The sequence below is a fragment of the Sphaeramia orbicularis genome, chromosome 5 (assembly GCF_902148855.1).
Source record: "Sphaeramia orbicularis chromosome 5, fSphaOr1.1, whole genome shotgun sequence".
NCBI classification, from domain to species: Eukaryota; Metazoa; Chordata; class Actinopteri; order Kurtiformes; family Apogonidae; genus Sphaeramia; species Sphaeramia orbicularis.
Genome location: NC_043961.1, coordinates 21,041,021 through 21,069,010, shown reverse-complemented (window position 1 = coordinate 21,069,010; position 27,990 = coordinate 21,041,021). Strand labels below are relative to the sequence as shown.

General features: G+C 39.9%; 1 protein-coding gene across 1 annotated transcript; it reads left to right on the top strand.

Annotated features, from left to right (window-relative positions):
• Positions 1–80: 80 nt before the first annotated feature.
• On the top strand, positions 81–27,898 carry ptpra (protein tyrosine phosphatase receptor type A). Its single transcript, XM_030134053.1, has 22 exons — positions 81–492; positions 11,296–11,342; positions 11,617–11,698; positions 11,784–12,245; positions 17,795–17,894; positions 18,064–18,137; positions 18,565–18,701; positions 20,296–20,386; positions 20,590–20,666; positions 20,771–20,807; positions 20,919–21,016; positions 21,340–21,459; positions 21,573–21,739; positions 21,824–21,959; positions 22,091–22,240; positions 22,355–22,448; positions 22,592–22,668; positions 22,830–22,964; positions 23,209–23,334; positions 23,512–23,663; positions 24,069–24,204; positions 25,075–27,898. Exons 2-22 carry the CDS (start codon positions 11,322–11,324, stop codon positions 25,147–25,149), a joined length of 2,547 nt encoding a protein of 848 aa, XP_029989913.1. The 5' UTR covers positions 81–492; positions 11,296–11,321; the 3' UTR covers positions 25,150–27,898.
• Positions 27,899–27,990: the final 92 nt, after the last annotated feature.

The window sequence follows — 27,990 nt, the reverse complement described above, 5'->3', positions numbered from 1 at the left end:
AGCAGGGGTCAGTGTGCGCTATGGAGAAACAGCAAGAGAAGCGACGAGGCCTGGCCTGGGAATTTGCAGCTCGCTTCCCATTCTTCCTATGCAGACAGACACACAACATGGCGGACTAGAATAGTCGGCCGACGCGCCCGGATACAGCGGATAAACCGTGGGATTTTACCCTCCAGGAAGGCCGTGAAAGTCCCCTCTGAAGGCACGGTGGGGTATGGTGAATTGAGGATCTTTTCGGGGGGTGCCTTCTTTGGTTCGGATTTTTACACATAAAGTGAGTGCGAAGTGTTGGCCGTGAGTCCCGGACCGAGCTTCCCTCCTCTGCTATCACCCAGGTCCCCCCACCCCGCTCACACTCTCGGTTCCTGGGGTGTGGAGACAGGGGCCGGGGTTGGAAAAAAAAACGTGGAAGAGAAAGAAAGAACGCGTCAATTCCTTCTCTGGCCTTTTTTATTTGCCGTCAAGTTTCCTCTGGGCGCTACAGGAGTTGTGGTGAGTTTTCTTAGGGGTTTTTTTTGTTGTTGTTGTTGCTTTGAGACAGAATCACACTTGTTACAATGTCGCTGTAGCAGCATGTTTCCTCTGCCTGTAACATTGTGTCACCCACAAACACACACTTTGTCCCCCCCCCTTCCTCCTCTCTCTCTCTCTCTCTCTCTCTCTCCCCCCCTCCTCCCTTTTACATCCAGTCCCCTTACATGATACCTACATCCAGGAGCGGATAAAGCCTGCTTTATACTTGGACCTGGGGCTGAGTGTAATAGTTGTAAACCTTCCTGTAATGCTTCCAGAAGTAGCTCCAAGGCAGGGAGGGAAATTTTGGAGAAGGGGGCTCTCAAGAAAAAGGGGGCTTAAAGATGAGTGCGACAACATTTTACAAGTATGGGGGGTTTGTTGTGCCAACACTGATGCTGTTTTTCTGGCAGTGGAACAAAGAGAAGCTCCAGGTCTGTGCAGCCTCACTGGAAAGTCCACTTTATTGATCAATGCTTTGTTATTACACGTTCACAGAGGGTGGGGAGTGACTTTGGCTTGCTATAAGGGTGGGTGGGTGGGTGGGTGGAGGTGCAAAGGGGGGCTTCCATGAGACCCACAACAGGAATTGGGTCGCACTAACATGAACACATATAGTCTGGTGAATACAGACAGCATTGTGTTTCTTATTCTCCTCACTCTTGTCATGGAGTCTCCAGAGTGTGCATTCCCTTTACAACCTCTCCCAAAGTTTTTTTTTTTTTTTTTTTTCTCTCCCTTTTTCTGTAATGATTAATATTCTCCTCTCTTTTTGGATGCTGGGTGTAACCAGCCATACCATGTTAGTCTTTAAAAAAGTATATATACATATTTAACTTTGCTTTCGCTTGCGATATGTGTTATGATTTCTATGCTCATTAGAACATACAACATACTCTCAACCCATAAATACTAAACATCCACTTCCAACCACAAGCATCTTCTGATCTAAAATGTGTAATAACTGTTGATCCACTAATCCTGTCATTAGGTGTAAATAATTGAAGTCGGATGCAGTTTCTCAGCTTTTCATGGTCATCAGATAAAACCCGTTTGGATGTTTTAAAGGCTCCGTAGTGAACATGGAAACACTGTCATCTTCTGCAACATTGAGTCACCAGTAGGGATGTAACGGTTACTGGTATAATGATAAACCGCAGTAAAATTGTAGACGGTTAGTATTACCGTTTAAAATCTAATAATCATGGTAACCGTGTTTGATTATCGCACTTTTAGGGGAAAAAATCCCATGTAAATATATGGTTTTATGTCAAATATTTGAGTATAGTTTTAATTTATTACAATTTTAATTTTATATCCCTAAAATTTGGAATCAATATTCACTTTTAAAGTCTTTGAAAAGGTTCGTCAAGCATCTTTGTGTTATTTATGCAATAAATTATACACATTTTTCATATCGAATTTTATATATTTTTTGTGTTTTCTGTCCTTTTGTGTTGATATAGTAGGTCAAAGTGAAAAAATAATAGGCAGATGAGATAGATGAAGTTGTGCTGAAAAAAATATACCAAACATGAGTATAGTAAACATTTCTTTATATAGTGTATAAAGGCAAAATCAAAAGTATTGAATGAAAAATGGCCTAAATAGGCTCAGACCCCTAAGGGTTAATATTTGAATGTTTCTGTCAACAGAAAGTACATTATGCCTATTATTTTTTTAGTTTTTGTTTTTGTGTTTTTTCAAAATACAACTTCGTTAAATTATTTCAGTGTGTGTATTAGTACTTTTTGAACATTTTGAGCACAATTTCTACAATACCGCAATAATAATGATAACCGTGATAATTTTGGTCACAATAACTGTGATATGAAATTTTCATATTGTTACATCCCTAGTCACCAGTAAAATAAATGTACTATGACAAATGACAGCAGTTGTAGACACTTGTTTGTATGTTCATTTAATGAGATATTTTGTTGAAAAGTCTCTTTTTCCTCATTTGCTTCAATATCATTTGAATTTGTGTTGGTGTTTTATGAACATCTGTATAATTAGTAAATTAAATATAGGAAAATACCTGATTTCATTGAAAAATTCAAAATGCAGAAGACAATATTATACAGGGTTCCTGTGGGGTCTTAAAAAGTCTTGAATTTACAAATCTGCATTTAATACCTTAAAACGTCTTTAAAAGGTATTAAGTTTGATATGGCAGGTCTGAAGTTCTGTTGCCATAAACTTGTTTGTTGTATTGTGTTTAAATGTGTCTGTTAAATGTCCAAGATGCAAAGAAAGTAACATTAGTCGACTCAGTTCCACCCATTCCAACCCGACAATTTATATTGAAATTAGGAGCCAATTATCGCTACCTTTGCAGCCCCCGATGAGAAATGGCTCAGAACGGTGGGAATCAAGGCGTAAATCGATGCATTTTTCTATATTCAATAGGAGTTTGTCAGTATGGCCATGAAATAGGCTGTGAAGTGGGCATTAAATTCTCTGCTAAGTAGTCTTAAAAAGGTCTTAGATTTACTTAGAAACCTGTAGGAACTCTGATTTTAATAAACTATGATAAATCACTCAGGATGGACAAAAAAAATCATTTGGAAGTTGTGGCAAAAATACTTATCGGTCTTTTAAGGGTTGAGGCTGATCTCATTAAATGGTGTTATATGTGATGCCAGTTCTTACGGCAATTTGGCGTGCTATATGTACGTATTTTTGACCTTTCGCATGTTGTTCGACGCCATTTGATCGCATGTCAATTTACGCCAAGATCTCCGGTTCACATAACCCTAACCCTTAGTGCGCAGTATTTGACACATTAATTCAAGTTGGACAGGTGTGAATAATGGTGTGAACATACACGCGGAAAGGTTATAATGCGTACAGATAAAGTGCAAATTAAAAGTGATGCGTATATTTACGCCAGTCATGATATCACGTTGAAGGGTTAATGGGGCAGATGCACATCTATCATGAAAAACAGTGAGGATTAGACAATATTGTGCTTAATTTGAGCAAAATGCCAACTATTTCAACACTGCGGCATTGAAAGAGTGGAACTGTTTTATACTGAGGGCTGACAGGAACATCATGCAGACTGAGGAAGCATGACAGGGACTCAGGGGCTGGATGTCAAATCTGCAAAAGCCTCTGCCATGCCTGCCCAGAGCTTCAGCCATTATGTCTTAAGTGACTCTGCAGGACATGTCGCCTATATCGCACTCTGTCCAGAACACTATACCGAGGTCATTATGTCACATTTAAGTCTATAAGTTAAGCAGCTTCTTCTGCAACTTGAGGAACTTTTTCGCTCAGTCAACCAGCAGGCCTGCTTTGACCCAGGTTTATCAGGTCTGGACAAGTCCACACAACTTGTCAAGAAAACTATATTAAAAAAAAAAAAGAAAAAAAAAAAAAAAAAAAAGGAGAGCATCTTGGCGGCTGTATCCTGGAAAAGACAGTGCTGTTATCATCTTCACATCTTCCTCAGCCTATTTTAAGCAAAAGGAGTTATTTCTGTCCAGGGATCCTGAAAGGTTTTTAGCAGCAGAGCTTGAGTGAAATCTCACATCACACTTTTCACGACACTCTAAAAATAAGTACATCTTCAAAAACGCCGTGTGTGAGCTTTACGTGACGTTTTGACAGCGGTTTGGGCTTTTTGAAATTACCTTCCTGTTGTGAAATTACACAATTTCAGAGCCGTGATACACTATTGTGAGTTGGCTCTCTGGGTGGGGCAGGAGGTATATTTTTGTTTCCACCTGTATGCCGACTGCGGAAGAGTACTGTAATTCTGCCTCCGACAGGATAAACACAGCAACATTTAGAGGATTATGACGCATTGTAAAGCTCAATTTCAGCTACATGCGGCATGTCATTCAGCCTTAATGATGTACATTTCACAATACAGGAAATCAACTCATGAGATGACTCATAATTAACAAATCAAATATCTCGTCTGAGTGGAAAGAACCAGACATCATCTTCTGTTCTTTCACAGTATTTAGAGGGTGTTCGAGATTTGTAAGACGTTTCATTTATGGAGGAAGTGAAGGTGGGTGTTGCTGAAGCACTTCTGCACTTCCATCCATAACAACAGGTACATAAATTCTTTGACTGTATACATTACGTCTTGACAACCGACAAAGCTATGCTAGAGTGGACACTGCTCTGTGATTTGTGGTGTTGAAATGTAGAGTTATGATCAAACTGACACATTAAATCATGTTTGTTAGTGAATTTGAGTCAGTTTTTCCACCTTAAGAAATCTTTGATGTGCTTTTTTGTTTGGTTTTTTTAACAATGTGGTTTGCCTTCACAGTCGAGGTCAAATTTAGGTCCCATTGAAAACCAGTTGAGAGCCACGGTTATAAATATTTATATTTGCCCTTGTCTTTGGCCTTTGAGTCAGCGAAGTGTTTCTTTTACCCTGAAAAAAATCTAAAAAATGTCCAAAGAGCATATTAGGAATGTCGAGGGCTTTTACTATGTGACATGGCAGGAAAAATTGGACTATAGAGAAGCAGTATATCATGATACCAATGTGAAGATAGGTCTCACATGATTGTCGTTTCATCTTGAGCTTCTTATCTTCAGAGGAAGAGGAGGGGACGAGTGCTATAGGATGGTCACTTCAGATATGGCGACCTTCAGAGTGGGCGTCCATTGTTCCAAAATTAACACCAAATGTTTGGCAGGGAACGAAGCAGGTGCCACCTATGTGGTTTTATTATCACTCAAAATACTTTAGTAAGAAACGTTAATATGATACGTAAGTTACTGTAGTAAAGGCACAGAAATGTTCTCATTGTAGACAGAGTGATGATAGGATCATCTACAAACTATCACTATCAGTAGAGGGTGACAGCTAATTTAAGATTCTTTACTGGAAAATAATAACCCAGAAAACAAAACCTGGTCCCACCTACACTTTTTCACTTGGTTGTACTAATTAACTTGTGTTCACTCCAAAAGTTTTCCTGTTTCTAGTAAAGTTAAACAGTTAAGTTCCAACAAGTTTGATATTTCTTCAGGGACGAAGGAGGATTATCCGATTAATTGGCTTTCACTTTTTCCTCTGCTTCAAGCTATTGTTATTTCATCAGCCATTTAATCCACTTTCAGTCAAACTCTAATATTCATAGCCTGCTTTGCTGAATGTATTTTCTGCAGGTATCGCTTTTCGTTTTACAAAGATAAATGAGCAGCCGCGTGTAAGGGCTGTAATTCACACAGGAATTAAAGATTGCTTTAAATCTTTTGGCACTGGACAGCTTCCATACTTATCACGGCAGATAATTTCTATGGCGACCTACACAGCGCTGTGGTCGATAGCCACCTCTAGCCAAGAATCTAGTGTGCTGGCTCTGTTTCATACGGCATAAGTAATATTGAGTCGGGTTTCGCCATGGCCCTTCAGCTGTCCCTTTGGCCCCACACCACGCTTCAAGGTCACTGTGGCTTCTGTGGAGAGCCCATGCTTTGCGCCTCCACATCCACCCTGTGTCCAATGTGGGAAGACTCGAGAGGCCCCTGGCATGCCCTGTGAGAAACCCCACAAAGAAGCGGGCACAGTAGAGCTTCACTGATTCACCACTTTCACTGGGTGAACAAGTGAGTGTTCTCCATCCTTCAAGCCTGATGGAACCGAATAATCATTACAGGCTTAATAACAGACACAGCGGTCACCCCTGCCCGAATGAGTAGCCAGAATAGTAATCCCATGCTTCTCTTCTTCTTTTCATCAACTCACCAGCTTATGAATGAAGCCAACAGGAACACAAACCGCACCAGCAGGGAGTAGTATCCCTCAGAAAGGGAAGTCCAGAGGATTGTGGCTGTTGTATGTGGCACTGGGGACATATAATCTGTGGTCTGTTTCAGAGCAACACTCGTAGCGGCCCTGGGTTAGGCCTACTACAAGTCTCCTGTGAAGAGAAGCATTCACAGTATCCCTGTTGCCCCAGACCCCCTCCCCTCCTTCTCAAGACATAGAAACAGTATTAATATGCCATGAATGGAGACGGACAGACAACCATTATCAGGCGCTCCAGTCACTAGTCAAGCAGGATGTCTTGTAGAAAGCCAGAAGGAAATATTTCTCTGCATGAATGGCGAAGTCCCCGTGACCACCGCTACTGGTGTCATGTCATCTAGGCCTTCAGGCTCTGAGTCTACTGGGTCTCCAGTTTACTCACTTGGCTTTAAGTGTACTCTGGGAATTATGCACAGGATTAGTTTATTTTCATTATTTAACACATGGAGAAATATCCGCTGACGGCTGTATTTATTTTTGCTGTTCTAGGCTTCAAAACATAGCAGCAGGTATTCCCACGACGCTACTGAAATGTGTCTTCATTCATTAATTCATGTCCATGTGGTCAGAGAAGATACTTACTGCCTCATCTGAGGTCACGGTTAATAGAAAAGCATCAGTGAAATCCACAGACCTGAATGGGAACTCTCCATATTAAATGACTACCTTGCATTGATCTTACGTCTTGGCCTGTGGTTGTCATGGAGATGTAATTGGACTTCCTTTATATTCTACCTATAAGTGTTCCTTTCACTCTGTGAATGAAAAGGCATGGGAACAGCCCCGCTCTTTCACAACTGTTTGATTGCACTCCTATGAGGTCTGCATTTGGCCACAGGCAGAGAGGCGAGCGTCGTCATTAGTTGGCTTGGTTCACCACTTGCATGCACATTAAGCACAGAGTCCTGTGCAACGTTGTGGACTGTCACACATGAATTAAATGGATATTAATAGAAGACATATGCTTATTTTATATAGTGAAACAATAGAGGAAGTTATTGCAATGATGTGCAAAATATGCAACCAGGCATTTAAATACACACTTTAGGAATCATGCTGTAGCCGCCACCTGCCAACCAATCACACATGAGTATTTTTAAGTACTTTATAACAGGATTAGTTGAGTCTTCTGCCAGTATGGCCCTTTTTAGTCTGCTGTTGTTAAAAGAGGATGGATGTAGTGTAACATTGGTCCCAAAAGATTAATTTCAGTGCAAATGACAGAACAATACTTTTACTGTTACCTGCCCTTGGAAAAGTAAAGTAAAGCTGCTGTAATTGCTTACTTGTCAAACATAGAACTATAATAAGTAATGATAATTCTTTAACTGAGAGGAGAGGGGGTTATTTCAGCAAGGAATGCCAGTATTTACAAGGACCATTTAGCTGATACCAACTCTATTTTCTCTTTTTTTTTTTTTTTGCATGTGTTTTTTTGTGTTTGTCATTTATTCCCCTTTGGTGCCAGAGAAATCTTAATTACATTTATGTTAAAATAGGATCACCATTATTAAACATTATATTTGAATTAGCACAAATTAAATCATATAAATTTTTGCAAAACATTTAATAAATAATAGGCTATCTGCCATTAGTGAAATGACTTCTCATATACTGATGATGATATTGGTCGATATCAGTGTACCTAATATCAGCCTCTAAATTTGTAATCAACAGACAAATAACATATTCATTTTGTCATTTTGGGGTTTGAGAAACACAACGGATGTTTTTCACCATTTTCTGAAATGTTGTAGATAACACTATCAAATAATCAAGAAAACAGATTAGTTAGCAATGAAAATAGGTTACTTGCGGACCAAATATAAATAAGCATGAATTTGTTCAGTCAGTTTATGATTGTCTTATAAACAACCAGCGTTTATAATTTGGATTGAATTTCAACCCCTAAACTAGATGTTATTTAACCTTTACAATACTTGATGTGTAACGAGATGTTGGTGCTCAAAGGATTTAGTAATGTTGTCATCCCACTGTCCTTCAAAACCATTATACTGTGAGAAAATACAGGGTGTGCAAGGGAAGGAAAAAAGCCAAGTCAGATTTCCATTAACGAGCAAGAGGCTGTGCTGTCATATTTCTGTGTTATGTGTTTCTTATTCCCCGCAGTCATACGATTGATTTTTTTGTTTACTGACTTGTGGAGCTTGTCATCATCTTAAGAAAGCGGTGGCAGTTTTGCTCTTCGCCACAGGGCAGCTCATCCCAGTGGTGGCTGTTGTAAAGGGCTTGCTCTAAGTGCTCTGCCTTGTCTGAAAAATATTCACATGGTTGCACAGCACAAGCCCAACTCAGGAGAGCTCCAACTGCATGACTACCTTCTGAGTACATTCATTTGCTAATAGATGGGCATGTACATGTTTCCTCTGCAGGGAATAGCGTGATGAAACTGTCAGAAAGATATTTACTCTGTTTTTTTTTTGTTTTTTTTTAACTTTGGGCTACATCGCAACGCTGAAAGAAATGGTGAAGATGAATTGAGCTGTATCAATTAAACGTGAGCTTTTTTTTTTTTTTTTTTTTTTTTTTTTGCTCCCTTTAAAAAGATGGGTGTCTTGTTCTACTGTCAACAACCATGTTGTAATAGGAAACTGCAGAGAGAAAGGAAATGTTTCTCAGTCATTGGAGGCACGTTATTAAAAGCTTTTTATGGACACTAAACTGTGACCTGTATAAAAATGTGATTTTAGATAAAGCGCAAATAATTTAACAGTAATCACAACTTCCTTTTGAGTCCTGTACGGATCACTTGAGTGTGAATTACACCATCATCCAGTACATATCACTGACAGAGAGCACTAAGAGCATAAAATCCCGAAAGAGGCACAAATAGAAGCACTTGCCCAGTACCTTTTAAATTAATGATGCCTTCTACCAACACATAAGTCTGCAGAAAAAAGAATCTCATCCCTTTACACACACACATACACCATGGAAGGATACTGCTTTTTCACATTAAGATTCATCTCCAGGGAGGTACACACTTGTGCCCACTGTCTCGATTAAAAACCTCCTGGGCTTCTGCAGCATCTGTGAAGTGAAGGTTAGCAACTGGACTGGCTTATGTCGCCTACACCAGCACAGTGACACGTCAGAGAGCCTCTCAGGGCGGCCAACAGAAAAATAATGTGTCATGCTTCATTAAGGTTACTAAAAAAAGCTGGTAGATGTCAGCGTACCCATGAGTAAACTCAGGTTAACTTGTTTAATTGAACCTTTCGCACGGAGGCACAGATGTGGGATAATGCTCATTTACACATTAGCTCCAGTCCAATGTGATTTTACTGTAGCCGAGTCTCTCCTTTTAATCAGTAGTGAAGGGCAGGATTGTAGGTGGAGTAGATCGTGACTATCTGCAGGCAAGTCTAAACACAGTTGAATTACAAAAAGATAAAGGCCTCTGTTTCCTCATTTGATTACAGATATTTCAGACTTGAAATATCCGACAGAACTGTTTTGGCTCAAGTTTAACCTGAGAGATTGTGTTACATTGGCTGCACATCATTCCCCATCTCTGTCCCTGGTTTCCTGACATTTCGTTGCTCAACCTGATGAAATGAAAGAACAAAATGCCCCTAAAATATTTTAACAAAACATTTGAACCAGCCTATCAGTGTGCCTGCAGTGTACAAAGGCTGTTTATCTGTTCTGAGTATGGTGTTGCCATATTCTGTCATCATTCCCCAGGTTTTCAATATGCCATTAGTATGTAAGAAATGCTCTGCTGCAAAATGCATTAATGTATTGGTACAGAAACTTGTTTTCCAGTCAGATTTTGGTGGTTTAGATTCACATTTTAAGTCGTGACTAGTTTTTTTTTTTTTTTTTTGCAAGCATTTACTAGATAAATGGATGCATGCATGGGTGGCAATGGCAGGAGAGCTACAATTGGATTTGTAGGTTAATAGCGTCCTCATTGACCACATAACTTGCTCGTCATGCTCCATTTCAGGCTGCTGTCAGAGTCAAACAGTGCTCAATGTAAGTACTGCAATGAATGAGCTCAGCTCAAAACACCAGGAGATTGGCAACTGGCACTATTAGTGCTTTTAGCGCCCAATTCATCCTCTGCCCACTGATGCAATAATCCCTCATGTACAGCATCAGTTTGTGTGCAGTAACCCAGTGGAGTGATGAAGTATCTCTGTAAGCAGAGCCAGACGGGCTGGATTATTCCAGGGTCAGGACCATGGGTTTAGGATGAGGGATTATCACAGCTCAGTCAGGGAGACAACAGCCTTGTTGGCCTGTGGGATTATACTAAAGACTGACAGTGAGCCAGGCTGACCACCCGGCCACTGTCATACTTTCTCCAAGCCTGACTGTCCTCGGGCCTCTGCCTACTCATCCTCATGTCAGTGGGTAAAAGTGTCCTTAGTGATGATTCACTGTCACTGCGGGAGTTTAAATGTGACACTTATTCTGCTTTGCTTAAGTTCTGGACAATGAGTACTCAGTATGAAACAAACTGTGGTTGGGCAAAGTACATTTCTTTCCAAAAGCTTTAAGAATGCAGGATAATGTTTCAGTATGGTTATAATATAATTTTATGACATTACAATCTGGCAGACTTATATATATCATCAATAAAATATGAAGACAAAGTCACTTAAAGAACAAATAATTGCCAGACAGTGAAGATTTCACCTGTATTTTCTTTGGAATATTTAAAGTTCTACACTAGATCTGATCCAATCTGAAATTCCAGTTTGTTTAGTATTGTGTTTCATCTTTGTCATGCAAGAAGCAATAGAAGCCCTCAGCGTTAACTATCTAGTGGAGACTAAATTACAGCTGAGTCTGTAATTATGTGTGAGATGTTATGATACAGAAATGTAGCAATTTCTATGTCTTTTCTTCCATGACTCGCAATAATGCTGCCATACCAGATTCAGTTTGGTACTGAATAACTGTTCAATTTGGGAAACATTTACAACATGAGAAACTCATAAGATCCTCTGTTTGTTCTTCAGGACCACGCTGTGCGAATGAGTGATTGATGCCAACTTCGCTCCTTCAGGTAAACGACCTTTAAAAACATACACATAGTTAAATCACTCAAGTGTTTCAAGTTATTTACAATTGCAAATGTAAGAGCATTGCCTTCCAAAATTGAGCATGTGGGATTAGCAATGAAGATTTGAAAAATATAGTGGATTATACAAGATATAAACCCTGCATCTCTTGATTGTGATCAAGGTTTTGGGGGGATTTAGTCTCTTTTTTTGATCAATTTCAGTGAGATTTGTGGTTGAATACCCTGCTGTCCTTTTTGTTGTGTGTCGTCCATGTAGGGCAGAATGGGTGTGTGTCCCCTGCTCCTGCTGTTTGGTCTAGTCCTCGGGGCCTCAGCCCAGGATAATGTCCCCATCACAAGTATGAACCACACCCACTCATATTAAACACCTTCATTATATATGTTAAAAAGTTCAGGGTTCACCCTCTTGTTTTTTTCTTTTAGGTCCTCCAAATATCACTGCCAAACCCACAGACCCCCCAGTCGCACCCTTCCTCAATATTACACTTGCGGACACACAAGCCCCCACAGCTCCACCCACCACACTCACCCTGACAACCACCCCAGTGACAACAACAACAACAACGTCAACTCCCACCACGCCCTCAAGCTCAGCAGGGGATGACAGCGTACAGCCGTCGGGTCCCAATGGTACCGTGCGGTTGGTGCCGGTCCCGCCTCCTCCACCTCCAGCTCCAACCGATGTCCCTCAGACGCCGTCAAGCACCAGCCTCCCGCCACCGCCGCCTGTCACACCAGCTCTGGATACGGAGGACAATGGGAATGCCTCGTCAGCCCCAGATACCCCAACTCCAGAAACATACCCAGATGACGGGGACTACCAGATAGAGACAGAGACCACCACAGAACCAGGCACGGAGTTCACCTCACATGCCAGCCCGCATGGTGAGTGGTGCAGACAGTTATTAAGGAAAGTGTGTTTGAAGATCTAGTTGTTATCTACCTTTATTTAGGACCTAATGCACTTCTTTATGCTAAATATGTAAACTGTGATAGCTAACTGATAACTGTGATTATATTTGATGCTACTGCTACATATCATCATGTTAGGGAAATTGTTCTTTAAATTTGAGCCTGAAATGGTGTAAGATAAGAGGTACACCAATTAATTAGTGCTTATGGAATGTTTTGCAAACTATCAGTATTGTCACGATCTGGCTCTGATAGTGGTATTTAGTAAATATTAGGCTTCTCATCTGGAATTACAGACTGGGAGAGAAAATAAGTCAAACAATTAAAAAAATTCAGATAGAATCATATAGATCAGGGTTCCTCAATCTTTTTTGAACCACATCCTATTAACGGCATCATGAGCCTAGTGGTGCCCCCCATGTGTGGAAAAAAAAAAGTGGGATGGGGGGGTGGTATGTTATTCTAAAAGTAACACGACAGACCTATATGAGGAGGGTGGGGTCGGCTGTATAGCTCTGTAGATAAAACTGTGAGAAAGTCAAAGTGAGCTCCACTCACCTTATCATTGACCACCTGCCGAAAATCAATTTGCGATCGGGGGATGGGTGGGGGGACGATGTGCCGGACAATATGCGCGCCCAGGTTGAGAACCACTGATATAGAATTTAATCTCCAGTGATGCATATTTATTTATCAATTTTGGTGTTTATTACTTTGAGTTGAACAGTCAACCACTATCAAGTAAAGTTAAAACAAAGGGTTTCAGTTCAGTTTTATGTATATACCCCAATATCACACTTCAGAGATTCGCATCAAAGGGCTTTACAGACTGTACAGTATACAACTTGCTTAAATCCTTGATTTGAGCAAGGACAAAAGGTGAATTTCCAACACTCATTGCAGTCCAATACATTCGGCCTATTACTCCGCTATTAGTTTTTTCCTCTTGTAACATGTCCTTATTATATCTTTTAATCCACTATCAGTTGACTTCTAGTTTAAAATAAACAACTGTATTATCAGATTTCAATATTTTCTACTTTGGTTTGCATGGTCCTTCCACACAAACAAAACACCAGCCTCTTTAGATGCCTGAGGTAGAAACAAAATCTTCAAAAAAGCAAAACTAAAATTCTGTCATGGAAGTTATCGAAGTAAAATACAGTGAAACTCTTTAGTCATCTGGTCATGTGACTCCAGCTCAGTACATTTGAGTCTGTTTTTTTTCAGTTTTTAACATGTGAGGCAGTTCTGCTGTTATTGCCCTCCAAAAGGGCTGGATCTGTGACATCCCACAGTAGAAACAGTGCTGCCAAATCTCTTCTACCACCACACAGTATATGCTGTCACATCGCAGACCCTACTGTCTACGAGTCTTTTTTTGGTTGTCCATTTAGTTGTGTGTTATTTATATAAGTTGTTGAGGCAGCAGCAACAGCCCGAAAGAGACAGTAAGTGAGCTCTCTGGTCAAGAGTCGACCTTTAATATTTTAGATAGATGGACATTTTTCTGCTTTTAAACTCCATTGTAGCTGTGCCTAAAATATCTTGATGTGACATACCTACATTTGACCAGTCATCCAAAAGAAACAGAAACCCAGTGCTTAAAAAAATAATATGTAGATCATTTTCATTTAAATAAGAACATGTTTCCCTATTCTCCTATGTAGTAGTAAGTATGTAGTGGAGAAGCTTAAGCCGCCTTTATATCTCGTATCAAATTAATTTGAGGTTTAGGAAATATAAACTCGTAACATCCCTGAAAGATTTCTCTTGCATTAATTATTCATTTTACTTGAGCATAAGAAAGGCTCAAAGCATGGATTGACTGGAATAGATGCTGTGTTATCGTGTAGAGCGATAACAGGTATGTTTTGATTTATTCTGCACAAACTGTTTTGGTATTAAAACTATTTTAAGGACCCAAGGGGAAACTGTGGAATTTAATTGAAGAGTCATCGTCAACAGAAATGCAACAGATGTTGTACAATGCAGTGTGTCTGTTGCATAACATAATCACTTTGGATTCATAGGTGTTACATAATTGGCCCATTGTCTCCCTGTGCTGTGTCTGGGCCTTGTTGAGAGCTGTGAGTACGTCTGTATGGCATTAGATTGGTCAAGGCTGTATCACGTCCACATGATACCCACAGCCTGTTGTGCTCCTGCTCTTTTCAATGTACACATTGTCCGGGGGAGAACACTGAAGAGTCCTGGGAATTGTGCCTGAAAATGCAACATAACTGGGCGCCATTCCAAACGACTTCCCCCAGAAAGTGCATATGGAGCACAGAGTCGACTGAATGATGAGCATATTTATATCCCCGAAATCGAGTTTTGGGGATATAATGGTTTTACCCCGAATGTTGCTGCCGCCGGATATTCTTCGTGTAAATGTGGTAACTAGGACAGATTTGGTTGGATTTCTTCTCCTTTGATAACCAACATAGTGAACCCCTAAAGGAACAACCCTATCGATTTCAGCTTCTCTATAGCCACTTTTACATAGAGATCCCGGAAAAAAGGTGAGATGGTGATCCCACCTTTTTGCATTCCGGAATCAAAGGGGCGGTGATGTAGCGCAACGTGTAGTGTGACGTATAACTTGTGTGTCGGAAATACCCCGTGCTTAGAGATGTTGCTAACCTCTCCAGAGTCAGTCCGTTTTTCACCGTTCCACAAATATTAGCATGGATAGAGTCCTCTGCCCGAACTGACAACAGCTCACAGACCTCGCCGTCTCCCCAGTTTTGACATTTTTCTGGCCACGTTGATATGTTTGTTTACTATACAAGGCCCGCGCTCATTTTTAAATCCCCCTGGTGCAGGGGTCGCACACACAATAAGTCATCTAAACGTCACACCTTGCTTGTTGAACAAGAGGTGTTCCCTTTACATAGCGTTCCAGAATCATGAGTCCACCTTTATCACAGCTCTGTTACTACCTCCAGAGGGGTTTCAGAGCCATGACAGAGGTGGGACCAAAGGATCCCACCATTTCATTTACACAGACATCGTTCCGGAATAAAGGTGAAATATTCCCGTAACAGAAGTGCTGTGGAAAAGGGGCTTATGAGTATTATATGTCATCCAAATTGGGGTGCTTTAGTTGAAAATCAGTTTTTTGGACATAAATCAAGCAGTAATAGGCCGACTGAGATAAAATTTGGTTCATATTGATCGTCTTACAAGTGTCTATTTTCTGTCTACCATCCAGAGTTCATATGGTGTCATTCTCATTCACTAGGTGGAGTTTTGTGGGGAAAAATGGGTTCTCTGACCATTATTCTGCCACTATCAGGTTGATGTAGCTCAAATTGAGTTCATATTGATTGTCTAACAATTATTATGGATAGATTTAAATATACTAGAGAGGATAGGGGGGATTTCGGGGATATACCCTTGCTGTCGGCCCCCTACAGCATAAGCCTCGTTTACATTTAACATCAGATCTTTCTTGAATTTTGACTCCATCCATGGAACAGCTGATTTTGTCATTGCATTGTCACCAGCGCCGTGTAGTTTTCTAGAGAAATCTCTTCTTTTGTTGAGCCCTAACATGTCTTACAGACCAGTCATCAGCACACAAATGGCAGTCCGTGTATGTGTACGTGTTTTTTTTTTTTTAACACTAAACTCCTGTTGTTGTTCAAATCTCATGTCTTTTGTGTTAACTGTAGCAGTGAAAGGTCACCAGGAAGACTATAGGATTGCCTTCAACCAGTAACTCATTGGCATGTTGGAAACATACAAATTGGTCAGCCATTGTAATCTACAGGATGTGTCACAGAGAATAGATAACTTACTCTGTCTAATTTGTAAAGAGCCGGTGTGACTACAATCCTCAAGGCTTTTCCTCAGGAGGCCCTTGTGCTTTCTGTCTCATGACAAGTTGACAGCTTTTACATTCACACGCTGTATTATTCATATCAAATTCACACTGAGTGACCTAAATATTTCAGTGCCGTGTACTGTCCTGATCCTGGATATAACCAGTTATAGAAGCCAAAGGTCGAGCCTCTCAGTTAAACTGTGATTTGTCCCCTCGCTGCAAAGGGGCAGCCTGTTGCTCTCTCCATTTGTGTGTTTTTCCCTTTTCGTTAGAGCGCCAATGAAATATTAACATCAACAGCCACAGCGGAAAGGAAAGATACAGACTGGTGTTGAAAGAGGAAGAGGGCACCCGATGACCTTTATAAAACAGCATCCTAACACGTCCACTACTGAAATTCGGCCTCACTGGATATGAATAAAAATGGATTTTAAAACACAAACGGTTCAGCACAGTTGTTCAGAAATAAATGTGTGGTGCATTTAGAGTACCTGATTGACCTATGATGAAAAATGTGTGGGTAATTATATTTATTCATTCGGGCTCCCTATTAGCTCCCAATCTCAAACACGTCGTAAAAAGTGAACATACGAACACACATTAGACACACTTGGCCTTGTTGTTTTCTAAGTCGAGGCTCAAATCTAAAGCATGCTTTTACCTCAGAGCACCTTGGCCTCAGAACAACCTACCTGTGGAGATAAAGCATGCAGAATCTGTAAACGTAAAACATGTGTACAGACTCACTTTTATCTTAAGCCTCTTTTCTTTTCTATCCATCAGTCGTTTATTGTTTTAAGTTGCCCTCTTTTAATGATTTTAACCTTTTTTTTATTGCTTTCTCAGTAATTGTTTCTATCCCTGTTAGTTTCATTGTTTTATTGTCTTTTTATTCCATTTATTGTCATTGTCCTTTAAAGAATTGCTGTTGTTACTTTATTGTGGTCTTATCTAGCGTTCTGTTTGTCCTGTTGGTTTTAACTTCATCTCCATTTTGCATTTGTTCTGCTGCTCTCAGTTGGTGCTTTTCTTTTTGAGTATCCAGTTTATTGTTATCATCATCATTACTATTATTATTATTGCAACAAAAATAATCCATTCTACCAATCAGCAACCAAAAGTGTAGTCAATCTAGACACCGTAGGAGTGCAATTAGTACCTTTATAAAGTGTAATATCACCAAAATCTATCTAGGTGATATGACCAAAGAATTGTGTCTCCATTTATTTGTTCCATTTTCAGTGTTTTGGATGATTTACAGTTTTAATCAATTGTTTTGGGGTACATTAAATGAAGAATAAACACTTCATTCAACACTACTGTCTTCAATGAAACTATATGCCATGTATGACTGGAGAAACACATTCACAATTATGATATTGGGAGCAAACAGGTTATATTTTGAATTTCTGTTGAGCAGCAAAAATGTCCAGAGGAATGATCTCCATTTTGCTATTTAGGCATTTTTCATCATTTTCAGAAAGTAGAACCTGATTTATTCAAACCGTTTCAATATGTTGCCTAAATCTACACAAAACATTTTGTTCCCTGTGCTTTATAATTTTTGCGCTAAATGCGGTGATGGAATTTGTCACAAGTATTTGAACCTTTTTCTGTACTTACTGTATTTTTGCTAAATGACTGTATTAAACTGTCATAACCCTTATCCCTTCTCTCTGTTTCTTCGTAGACAACAACCCGTCTGAAGACATGCCCATCATAGCCGTGATGGTGGCCCTGTCCTCTCTGTTGGTCATCATATTCATCATCATCATCCTCTATATGCTCAGGTTGGTGAGACGCTGCTGATGTTTTTCATTCACAACAGCCAGAGACCTGCGGCGACGGGCTAAGATGCTGCTGTTGCCATGGCAATGACTGACTGACTGACTGGCTTGTGTGTTTATTTATGTGAACATCTTTGGTCTCATATGCACTTTGATGTTTGTTGATTGACAGGTTTAAAAAGTACAAACAGGCGGGAAGCCACTCGAACTCCTTCAGGCTGACCAACGGCAGATCAGATGATACAGGTAGAGTCTGTGTGTGTTTGTCAGAGGATTTCACTGCATGCTTACTAAGCAGTCGCTTGTTTATTTAGGGCTATATCAGTGAAATTTGTTCAAGTAGCTTGACCAAACTTGTTATGTTGTTTTTTTTCTGATAAGGCTCCATTGATCTTGCGCCCTCCCCATCCTGTTCAGATATCATGTCACTGTTTAGCTGTTGGCAGAGGGCTTTTGTTCACTGTGATTACCTAACAGACAGGGCTGCAGTTAAGCCACACTGCCCTCTGGTGGACATCTCAGGATAAGACCATAAATGATGCAGACAGTGTTGCTTCATGTCAGACAGCTTGACTCAGATTTTCTTACCCCCTTCTCTCATGTCTTTATCTCTACCTGTCCCACTCCTCCCGTTCCTTCCCCGCCTCTCCTCCCTTCCTGCTCGCCGGCGCAGAACTTCAGAGTGTGCCGCTATTGGCCCGTTCGCCAAGCACAAACAGGAAGTACCCGCCCCTTCCTGTCGACAAGCTGGAGGAAGAAATGAACCGCCGTATGGCTGATGACAACAAGCTCTTCAGGGAGGAGTTTAATGTAAGGGGCATTTAAACACATACCCTTCATGATATAATATACAGGAGATGGTACATGTCTTTACTTTAATAGCATTTATGTTTACTCTACTAATGTTAGTGCTCAGTTTGAGTTTATTGCTCCGATCACTTTTTCCATCGCTGTTAACATTCAATATCAGATTTGATGCATACACAAAAGAACCATAACAAAGACATCACTTACAGTATATATACACAGAGGTCACTGAAATCATCTATTACAGGGGTGCCAAACTCATCTTAGTTCAGGGGCCACATTCAGCTTGTTATGATGTGAAGTGGGCTGGACTAGTAAAATAATAACAATGAAAAAAGTAAAACTACACGATGAAAAGGTTTACATATACAAAACTTCCTTAAAAATCTGAATGTCTTAAAAATATATAAGTGCAATTTTAACAATATGATGCCTCATTATTCATATCATGTACACATGTGCATCACAACTTACATTACAATTACAAATACACAATACATTTAGTAAATGGTAAGGTTCCTCAAAAGGACTAGATGTTGCAATCCCTGATGTTTGCACTACTTCTAATCTGGAGATCTTGATGGCTGCTGTAAGGGACACATTGTCAGTCACATTGTCACATTGTCAGTTGTGTACCTCAGCATCACGGGGTGTTTCGTCCAATTATCTCATAGAATCACATCACATAGAATGTTGTCAAAATTACACTTACTTCTTTTAGGACATTTCATATTCATATTAGTTCAGATTATTCACATTTTTTGTAAAAGGATAGTTTGTAAATGTAAACATATTCATGTAATTTTACTTTTTTACACTAAAACAAAGAGAAAATTGTCATTTATAGGTTATTATGATAGCGTTTTACTGGTTTTATCTACTTTAGATCATATTGGTCTGAATGTGGAACCTGAACTAAAAGGATTTTAACATCATTGATTGTTAATATCTTCAGTGTACTTTTTGCATTTCACAAATTCATCCCACGGGCCACATTGGGCCGTTTGGCGTGCTGGTTTTGGTCCACGGGCCCCATGTTTGACACCTGTGATCTATAGGTTTATTTATAAGTTGGTGTGCAATGGAGGTCAGTGAATTCATGATAGACAAGAAAAGGAGAAAGAGGCATATTTTTGATTTTGACAGTATTTCTTATGGAATTTTTTGTTGAATAGAGGTGTCATCTCAAATTCTTCTGAGGTCTAACACTTCACTGTCAATCCACTGACTACGTCTATTGCAGCTGTCCTCCATGTTTGGGACTCGCACCAGTGCAGTATAATAATGAATGTCAGTGTACAGGGACATAAAAGCCCGAAGAATGAATTCCAATACAGATATTCAGACTGTGGAGGCAAAAAATCTGACTAATTGTTCCATTCACACTGTTATGAAGTCAGTCAGATCTGTGTCGCACATTAAAAGTAAAAAGGAGGGAAAAGGATCATTTATGTCACTTCTGTCTGCAGCCAAAAAGTCGCCACCCAACAGCTAAACACTTAAATGTGTTGCTTTCACCAGTTCATCAGGTTGTTACTGGACTTTTTCCACACCCCCTGTGATTCACAGTGCTGTCATCTACTTTCTGTGTGTTTAGGCACTACCAGTCTGCCCCATCCAAGCATCATGTGACGCTGCTTCCAAAGAAGAGAATAAAGAAAAGAACAGATATGTCAACATCCTGCCATGTGAGTGTGGTTATAAATCTGCCAGAAAGACTGACAAATGTAGCAGCGTTTAGTGTTACCGCCAGTAGATTAACCATAATTAAAACCATTTATCAGTAAAATGGTAATAAACATCAGACAGTCAAAGGGATGAAATGTGAGTAATGATTGTAATGAACCATGTGTCTCAATGTCCCTGTTTGCTTTTTGTCCTCATGTCTCAGATGATCACTCCAGGGTCCATCTGTCATCTCTGGAAGGAGTCCCTGACTCTGACTTCATCAACGCCTCCTTTATAAATGTTTGTACATGCTTCCACAAAACAAACATTTCCTTCCCTGCTTTTTCATTAAATTGATTATTATGTCTCATTCTAACCACTTCCCTTTCTCTTCCCTTTTCTAGGGCTACCAAGAGAAGAACAAGTTTATTGCAGCTCAAGGTAACATTTGTCACTGCGTCAGTTTAGAGTAATCTTTGCTGACAAGCTGTTGCATCGTCTTATCAGAGCTTATGACTTGTTTTGATGTGTGCATCTGTCTTGGTCTCTCAGGACCCAAGGAGGAAACGGTAAATGACTTCTGGCGGATGATCTGGGAGCAGAACACAGCCACCATCGTCATGGTGACCAATCTGAAAGAGAGAAAAGAGGTAAGATTGCAAAGATGACAATAATGTGTAATATCTTTAAACACTTTATACGTGCAAGTATTTCTCTTGTATACAGTTTAAAATGGACAAACTTGGTAACTAATGTAAGACAGTCTGTTTTAAATGTCTTACTGTATTTTTTTAATACTTTTATTCTTAAGTTAATATTTATCTGTAAAGTTAGTTCAACATTGCACTTTGACACTGTCCTCAAGCATTAATCTTCTACAGCTTCTCATCACACTTTATGTTAGTGTGAGTTTGAATAGCCTCATTTGTGTTCTTTTGTAAACCAAACTTCTTATTTCCTGGGTTTGTTTCAGTGTAAGTGTGCCCAGTACTGGCCGGACCAGGGCTGTTGGACATATGGGAACATCCGCGTGTCTGTAGAAGACACAATGGTTCTAGTGGACTACACCATTCGCAAATTCTGCATACAACAGGTACAATAAACCTCTTATTATCAGAGGCAACTGGATCAAAATAAAATTAAGTGTCTTTTTTCCATAATGTTCTGAGGATTATGCTGAGGTCCGTGACATGATTTGTGTTTCAGGTGGGGGACGTATCTGGGAAAAAGCCTCAGAGGCTTGTCACCCAGTTCCACTTCACTAGTTGGCCAGACTTTGGGGTGCCCTTTACCCCTATTGGCATGCTCAAGTTCCTCAAAAAAGTCAAAACTTGCAACCCGCAGTACGCCGGGGCCATTGTGGTCCACTGCAGGTAAGTGTGTTAAAATGTCCACTCTTCATGTCTTGTTTGTGTTTGTATGTGTGAACTCACATGATGGACTTTTCTGTCACTCAGTGCGGGCGTGGGGAGAACAGGCACCTTCATTGTGATCGATGCCATGTTGGACATGATGATCGCTGAGAGGAAGGTGGACGTGTTTGGTTTCGTCACCAGGATCAGAGCCCAGCGCTGTCAGATGGTGCAGACCGATGTAAGCTGATTGTTGACATACTACTAAAAATACATACCTGTATTTGGCACACAGACGTAAATGCTAGATCTAAAGCTTATTTATATGATCTGGTGAAGTAATCCTTTTCTTTTCCTCCCTTATACCCACAGATGCAGTATGTGTTCATCTTCCAGGCGTTGTTAGAACACTACTTGTATGGAGACACAGAGCTGGAGGTGACCTCTCTGGAGTCCCATCTAGCCAAACTGTACGCTCCCTCACCTGGAGCTGGCTGCAGTGGTCTGGAGGCTGAATTCAAGGTCTGTTCGTCTGTGCACAGGATGCTTATTTTCCTATATTTTGCTTCTCTCACCATCTGACAAGGATATCTAATATTCACCCTCAATTTCATCTACATATTACATCATTTCCAGAAACTGACATCCATCAAAATTCAGAATGACAAGATGAGAACAGGCAACCTGCCAGCGAACATGAAGAAGAACAGAGTCCTACAGATCATTCCATGTGAGTGTGAAATCGTAGTCTGAAGTTTGGGTTTATAATGTGGCAATACTGTTCTTAAACAAAGCAGCAAATGTCATCATTCGCTCCTTTTCCAACTTTTTCACCTGCACTGAAGAAAAGCTCTGTGTTTCTACTTGTGACAGATGAGTTCAACAGAGTGATCATTCCAGTCAAACGTGGAGAGGAAAACACTGACTATGTCAATGCCTCTTTCATTGATGTGAGTGTAAAAGCATCTCGATAAGAGTGCATCATTTCATTTGGTTAATGCAGTCATTCGATCAGGCTTTCTTACTCTCTGCTGCGGTTGGATTTAATTTTTTTATTCCTCCCTCCTTTTCCTATCAACATCACCTCCTGTCCCTTTGATCGTCTTCACAGGGATACCGCCAGAAAGACTCATACATGGCCAGTCAGGGTCCCCTGCAGCACACCATAGAGGATTTCTGGAGGATGATCTGGGAGTGGAGAAGCTGCTCCATAGTCATGCTCACTGAGCTGGAGGAGAGAGGGCAGGTGTGTGTACATGTCTGCGTATGAAACTACATACACTAGTATTAGATAACTGGTCAATAATGACTGAAATAGTATATTGATCATTTGCTCCCTGTGATCTACATCTTGTATAACATAAATTGTATTAAATGTCTCTGAATCTGTATAAGCATGGAATCTACAGATTTAGAATGCACTATTAGTGTCATTTCCTTATAAGACACTCTTTACCTCTAAAATCTAATTTGCTCTCTGGGTCTTGCAGGAAAAGTGTGCTCAGTATTGGCCCAGTGATGGAGTTGTGGTCTATGGGGACATCTCCATTGAGCTGAAAAGGGAGGAGGAAAGCGAGAGCTACACAGTGCGTGACCTCCTGGTCACCAACAACAGGGTAAGAAAGGAGACGCAGACAAGCAGATGCATCATGTACATTTGGTATACAACATAATGATTTGTAGTTTTTTTTTTTAGTCCAGATGTTCAACCTCAGATTTTGGCCCTATAACAACACAAGCTATCCTTCTTCTGATTGTCAAAACAGATGGTTATTTGTTTTCTGTGTTTCCAGGAGAACAAGGCTCGAGCGGTGCGTCAGTTCCATTTCCATGGCTGGCCAGAGGTGGGCATCCCCACTGACGGTAAAGGCATGATTAACATCATTGCTGCAGTGCAGAAACAACAGCAGCAGTCTGGCAACCACCCTATCACTGTGCACTGCAGGTAAGACATAATAGACCCATTTATTTGGCCATTCTCAAATAATGTGCTGCTTTTAAACATGAAAACGGGGAAAGAAAATGCTTAACATTCAGGCAATTATAAATATCTTTGCATCACTGTCGGACATGGAAATACTTGAGAGGTAATTAAGCATGCTAGTATGTGTCTGGGAAATTGCTGCAGCCATTAAATCACAGGAAAAAACATCTCTGACGAATTGTTCTCTTCTTCCTCGTGACATTTGAATAGCTCCCACAACTGTTGCTATGCTTCTTCTCTAACACATGTACTCTCAACAAGCTTATGGTATGCATGTAATGTCTGAACATGCATAGTACAGTTGCAAACTTGACAACGTCACATTTACACATTTGACTGTGTGTGTGTGTGTGTGTGTGTGTGCAGTGCTGGTGCAGGACGGACAGGGACGTTCTGTGCACTGAGTACGGTCCTGGAGAGGGTGAAGGCAGAAGGCATCTTGGATGTCTTCCAGACAGTCAAGAGTCTCAGACTGCAGAGACCCCACATGGTGCAGACACTGGTAAGGGCTTTATTTATGACTGTGCTCTCTAATGAAACCAGTGTATGTACAGAACCATAAAAACATTAAGTGAATCAGCCTTTAAATGTCTTATATACAAGTATGACAGGTCTTAACAACTGACTGGATTATTGGAAGTCAGTGCAACTTTATTAAAATAACATACATGTGGTTGGGAAAAATATAAATTAATCACACTGTAACAAAAGTCTTGAACAAGAGCAATACAGAGCCAATAACAGCAGTTTCAGAAAAAATTATTGGAGTTCAACCATCTTCAGAAAAATCACTGTTTCTACTTACTACTTACGGTTCATGTTGCTTTTGTCTGTTAAGTCTAAGTTCAACATGTGTCTCCACTATAGTGCATTCAGTCTTTGTTGAAACCTGTTGAAAATAATAAATGTGAACTCATTTGCGCCTTATGCTCAAAATGCTTCAGTTAATATGTGAATGTGTAAAGATATTAGGGTCATGAGGGAAATTAAAGTACTGAACTGCTGTTTTAATAGCAAACAGCCAACATGTGCCTATTTGTTGGTATGTGATTAAAATAAATCTTAAATTGCATTCATAATGGCATTAAAAAGCACTAGATGCAACTTGTTGAAGCCTGCAGAAACCAGAAATTTGTAAGTTAAGCCGCAGTTATAAATCAGTAATCACCTGTTTGTCTCATATATCCATGCACTGTGAGTCAGATTAATGACTGACCGAGTTAGGTAGACATTTCAACACGACTAAAGTGACACAGTTACTCATGCACAACAGTGTTAGAAGTGAGGAATCTGTACCAGAGCTTTAAGATTCAAGAGGATTATGTTGTCATGTGTTACTGATACTGCTGTTTTCCATCCCCTCCCTCTTCAGGAGCAGTACGAGTTCTGCTACAAAGTGGTCCAGGAATATATTGATGCCTTTTCCGACTATGCCAACTTCAAGTAGGGACCTGCCATGGGTGGACGTCATCCTACACATCATACAAGCATACGCACCCACCAAAACACACATTACATTACCATGCAGAAAGCAGCATATTCCCATCTGACAGACTTCATAAAAGTGACTCATCATGACTTGATCTGCGGATGGGATGAACTGCCTGATGGAAAAGGGAACGGAGGTCTCGGCCCAGAGAACAGGGCAATGCAGTTGGACAGAAAATAACGGAGATGCCTTCTTGAATATTTTGTAATATTGGTCTTGTTAATACAGCCCTTCTCCTGTGTTTCCTTTCCCTCTCTTCTCCCTAATATGTATATAAACTTACTGTGTTGCATCTTATTACTTTGGTTTCAGACACAGTTTTCAGTTTGGCTGCATTTTCGGGTGGCACCTGTAATGTATTTTATTGGTATATATATAAATATATAAATATATATGAATATTAATTGAATGCTTTAGAGGCTAATGTAAAAAAAATCTAGAGTCAAGTTTTGGATTTCTTTTTTTATTTTGAGGGACAGAGACTTAAAAGGTTTTGGCTTTGTCAGAGCCGTGCTGTAGCGACGTGTGGCAGCAGAACACAGTTTCTGCATTAACAGACAAGAGCTGGACTGTTCTTCACTCCCAGACATTTATACAGCACACACACACACACACACACAAACAGAGCCATTTTTTGTCACTTAAAGCCACTTGCAATGTCTCCCCTTTACGTTTCAGGGGTCAATCATGATTGAAGAGCAGAACGTAGCTCATAGTCTCAGGTTGATACGAACATACACATTGAAAACCAGGAGCCATTTGTTTTTAAGGGACATCTCTGTGTGTGTTTAAACTGGATAAGCTGGCAGAGGGGGCACATCACTGTCCTCTATCTGCTGAGTGCCAAAGTCTATCACTCACGTGATGTTGCAGCTCTGAGACTCTACCAACCATGTTTAGACATTCAGGACAAGACAAATGTTTTACTGTGCAAGAATCTTTACCAAACACTTTCCTCAGCTAGGGCAGAAAATTGGAGAGGTTGAAATTCAGTAGTTTTACCCAGTATACGTTTTAGAATTGGTCATATTAAACTAACTTTATTTTATTCTATAGGTCTGTTACAGAACAGTCAAATCCCAAACAGAGACTTGGAAAACACTCCATTATTACATACTAGAAATCTATAAATGTTATATACCCATCATATTGCGTTTTGTTTACAGACACATGTCAGTATTTCTTGTAGATTGTATTAATTTCTTTTCTGTCTGGGTTTTTTTTGAGTCTGCTTGAATATTTTTTTATATCAGCTTCACATCACTACGCTGTATTGTCACACTTTTAAACAATAATTCCCTTTTATTTTCTACCATGAACACTGATGCAGAAGAATGTTTCTTTTTAGTCCAATGCTGTTGCTAACATACTCCTCAAACATGGATTCTTTGTTACTTTAATAGTGAAGGTGTGCCATACATTGTTTGCTCTGATATTTTGGCTGTCCTATGAGGACATTCACACTTGAACTACTTTTTTTTTTTTTTTTTTTTTTTTTATGAGGTCATACATTGAGGCCGTGCCCTTTAAGATTGTAATGAAAGATGAATGATGTCAGTAAACCACAGGGCTTTAGGTCAGTCCTAGTGTAAAGTCAGTCACCTCAGGAAATGACTGATGTCAGGATTGTTTAAATTGTCCAAATTGAACAAATTCAAGAGGAGTATTAAATAACCTCACCGCTGAGTTTCTGTGAAACAGTTTTAGACGAATAAGAAGGGTTAATGACTTACATTTAAGGTGGTCTGTCATGTCATGGATGATGATTTTTAATAGCTTTTAATTCTACTAAATGAAAACATGTTTTTCTTTTTAATTAGTTGTAATCATTTCGCTATAGATTTTACTTTAAGAACCCCACAACTGTAAAAAGAAAAAAAAAAAATCTCTGACAGCCAGCATTTATGATTACTTCTACTAATGACAGGAGCACAATCAAGTTAAATGAAATCATAGTTGACAAAGTCATTAGTACATGCTGAATTTTCAAAAAGGGTGGTTGCATCAGATTCGATTGTTGAACACTCACGCACTATTTGCACGAAACACAAAGCCCTAAAAAAAAAAAAAAAAAAAAAAAAAGCATAGAAACCGAAAGACAAAATAAGTACTTCAGTAAAGCAAGAGCAATATAGGGATGTTATGGATGCATTCAGTAGCTCTTTCAGGTCTCGCAGCCCTGCATTCAGCCTTTTATTAGGCTCTGTTAGGGACTTAAAGTAGCAGATATTTCAACTGACCGGTCACTGAAACTTTGGCAGTTTGTGCTTCGTCATCATCATTTCAGGTCGTCTGTTTCCCCAAAGCATCACAAGTGCCCGCACTATTAGTTAGGTGCCATTTTGTTCTTTGTGTGTTGACTTTGTCACTTATCAGGCCTTTGAGTAACAGAGGAGGACACACTTTTTTTTTTGGGATGATCAGTCTGTTTGGTTTTGCTGAAATGATGCAGGTTTATTATGTTTGGGCAACGTCATCACTTCCTTTCATGTATTTTGACAGCAAATCTAACACTGTGCCAACCTATGAGACACAATATTAGGTTTTAGTGAGTTAAAAAAAGTGCCTCATTGGTAGGTTTTAAAGAATAATTACCTTTTACCTACAATATTTACCTGAACCACAGAAGTTGCCCTTTGCATTTAAAGTCAGGCATCACCTGCAGACTGATGAGAAATCTGTGCATGACAAATCGATGGGGGTAAAACCAAAACTGGGCCAATCATCCTCCTGTTTAGAACCCCTCTGGTCCCATATACAGAGATCACTCAAGAGATACAGTTCTATTCCTGTTTGAAT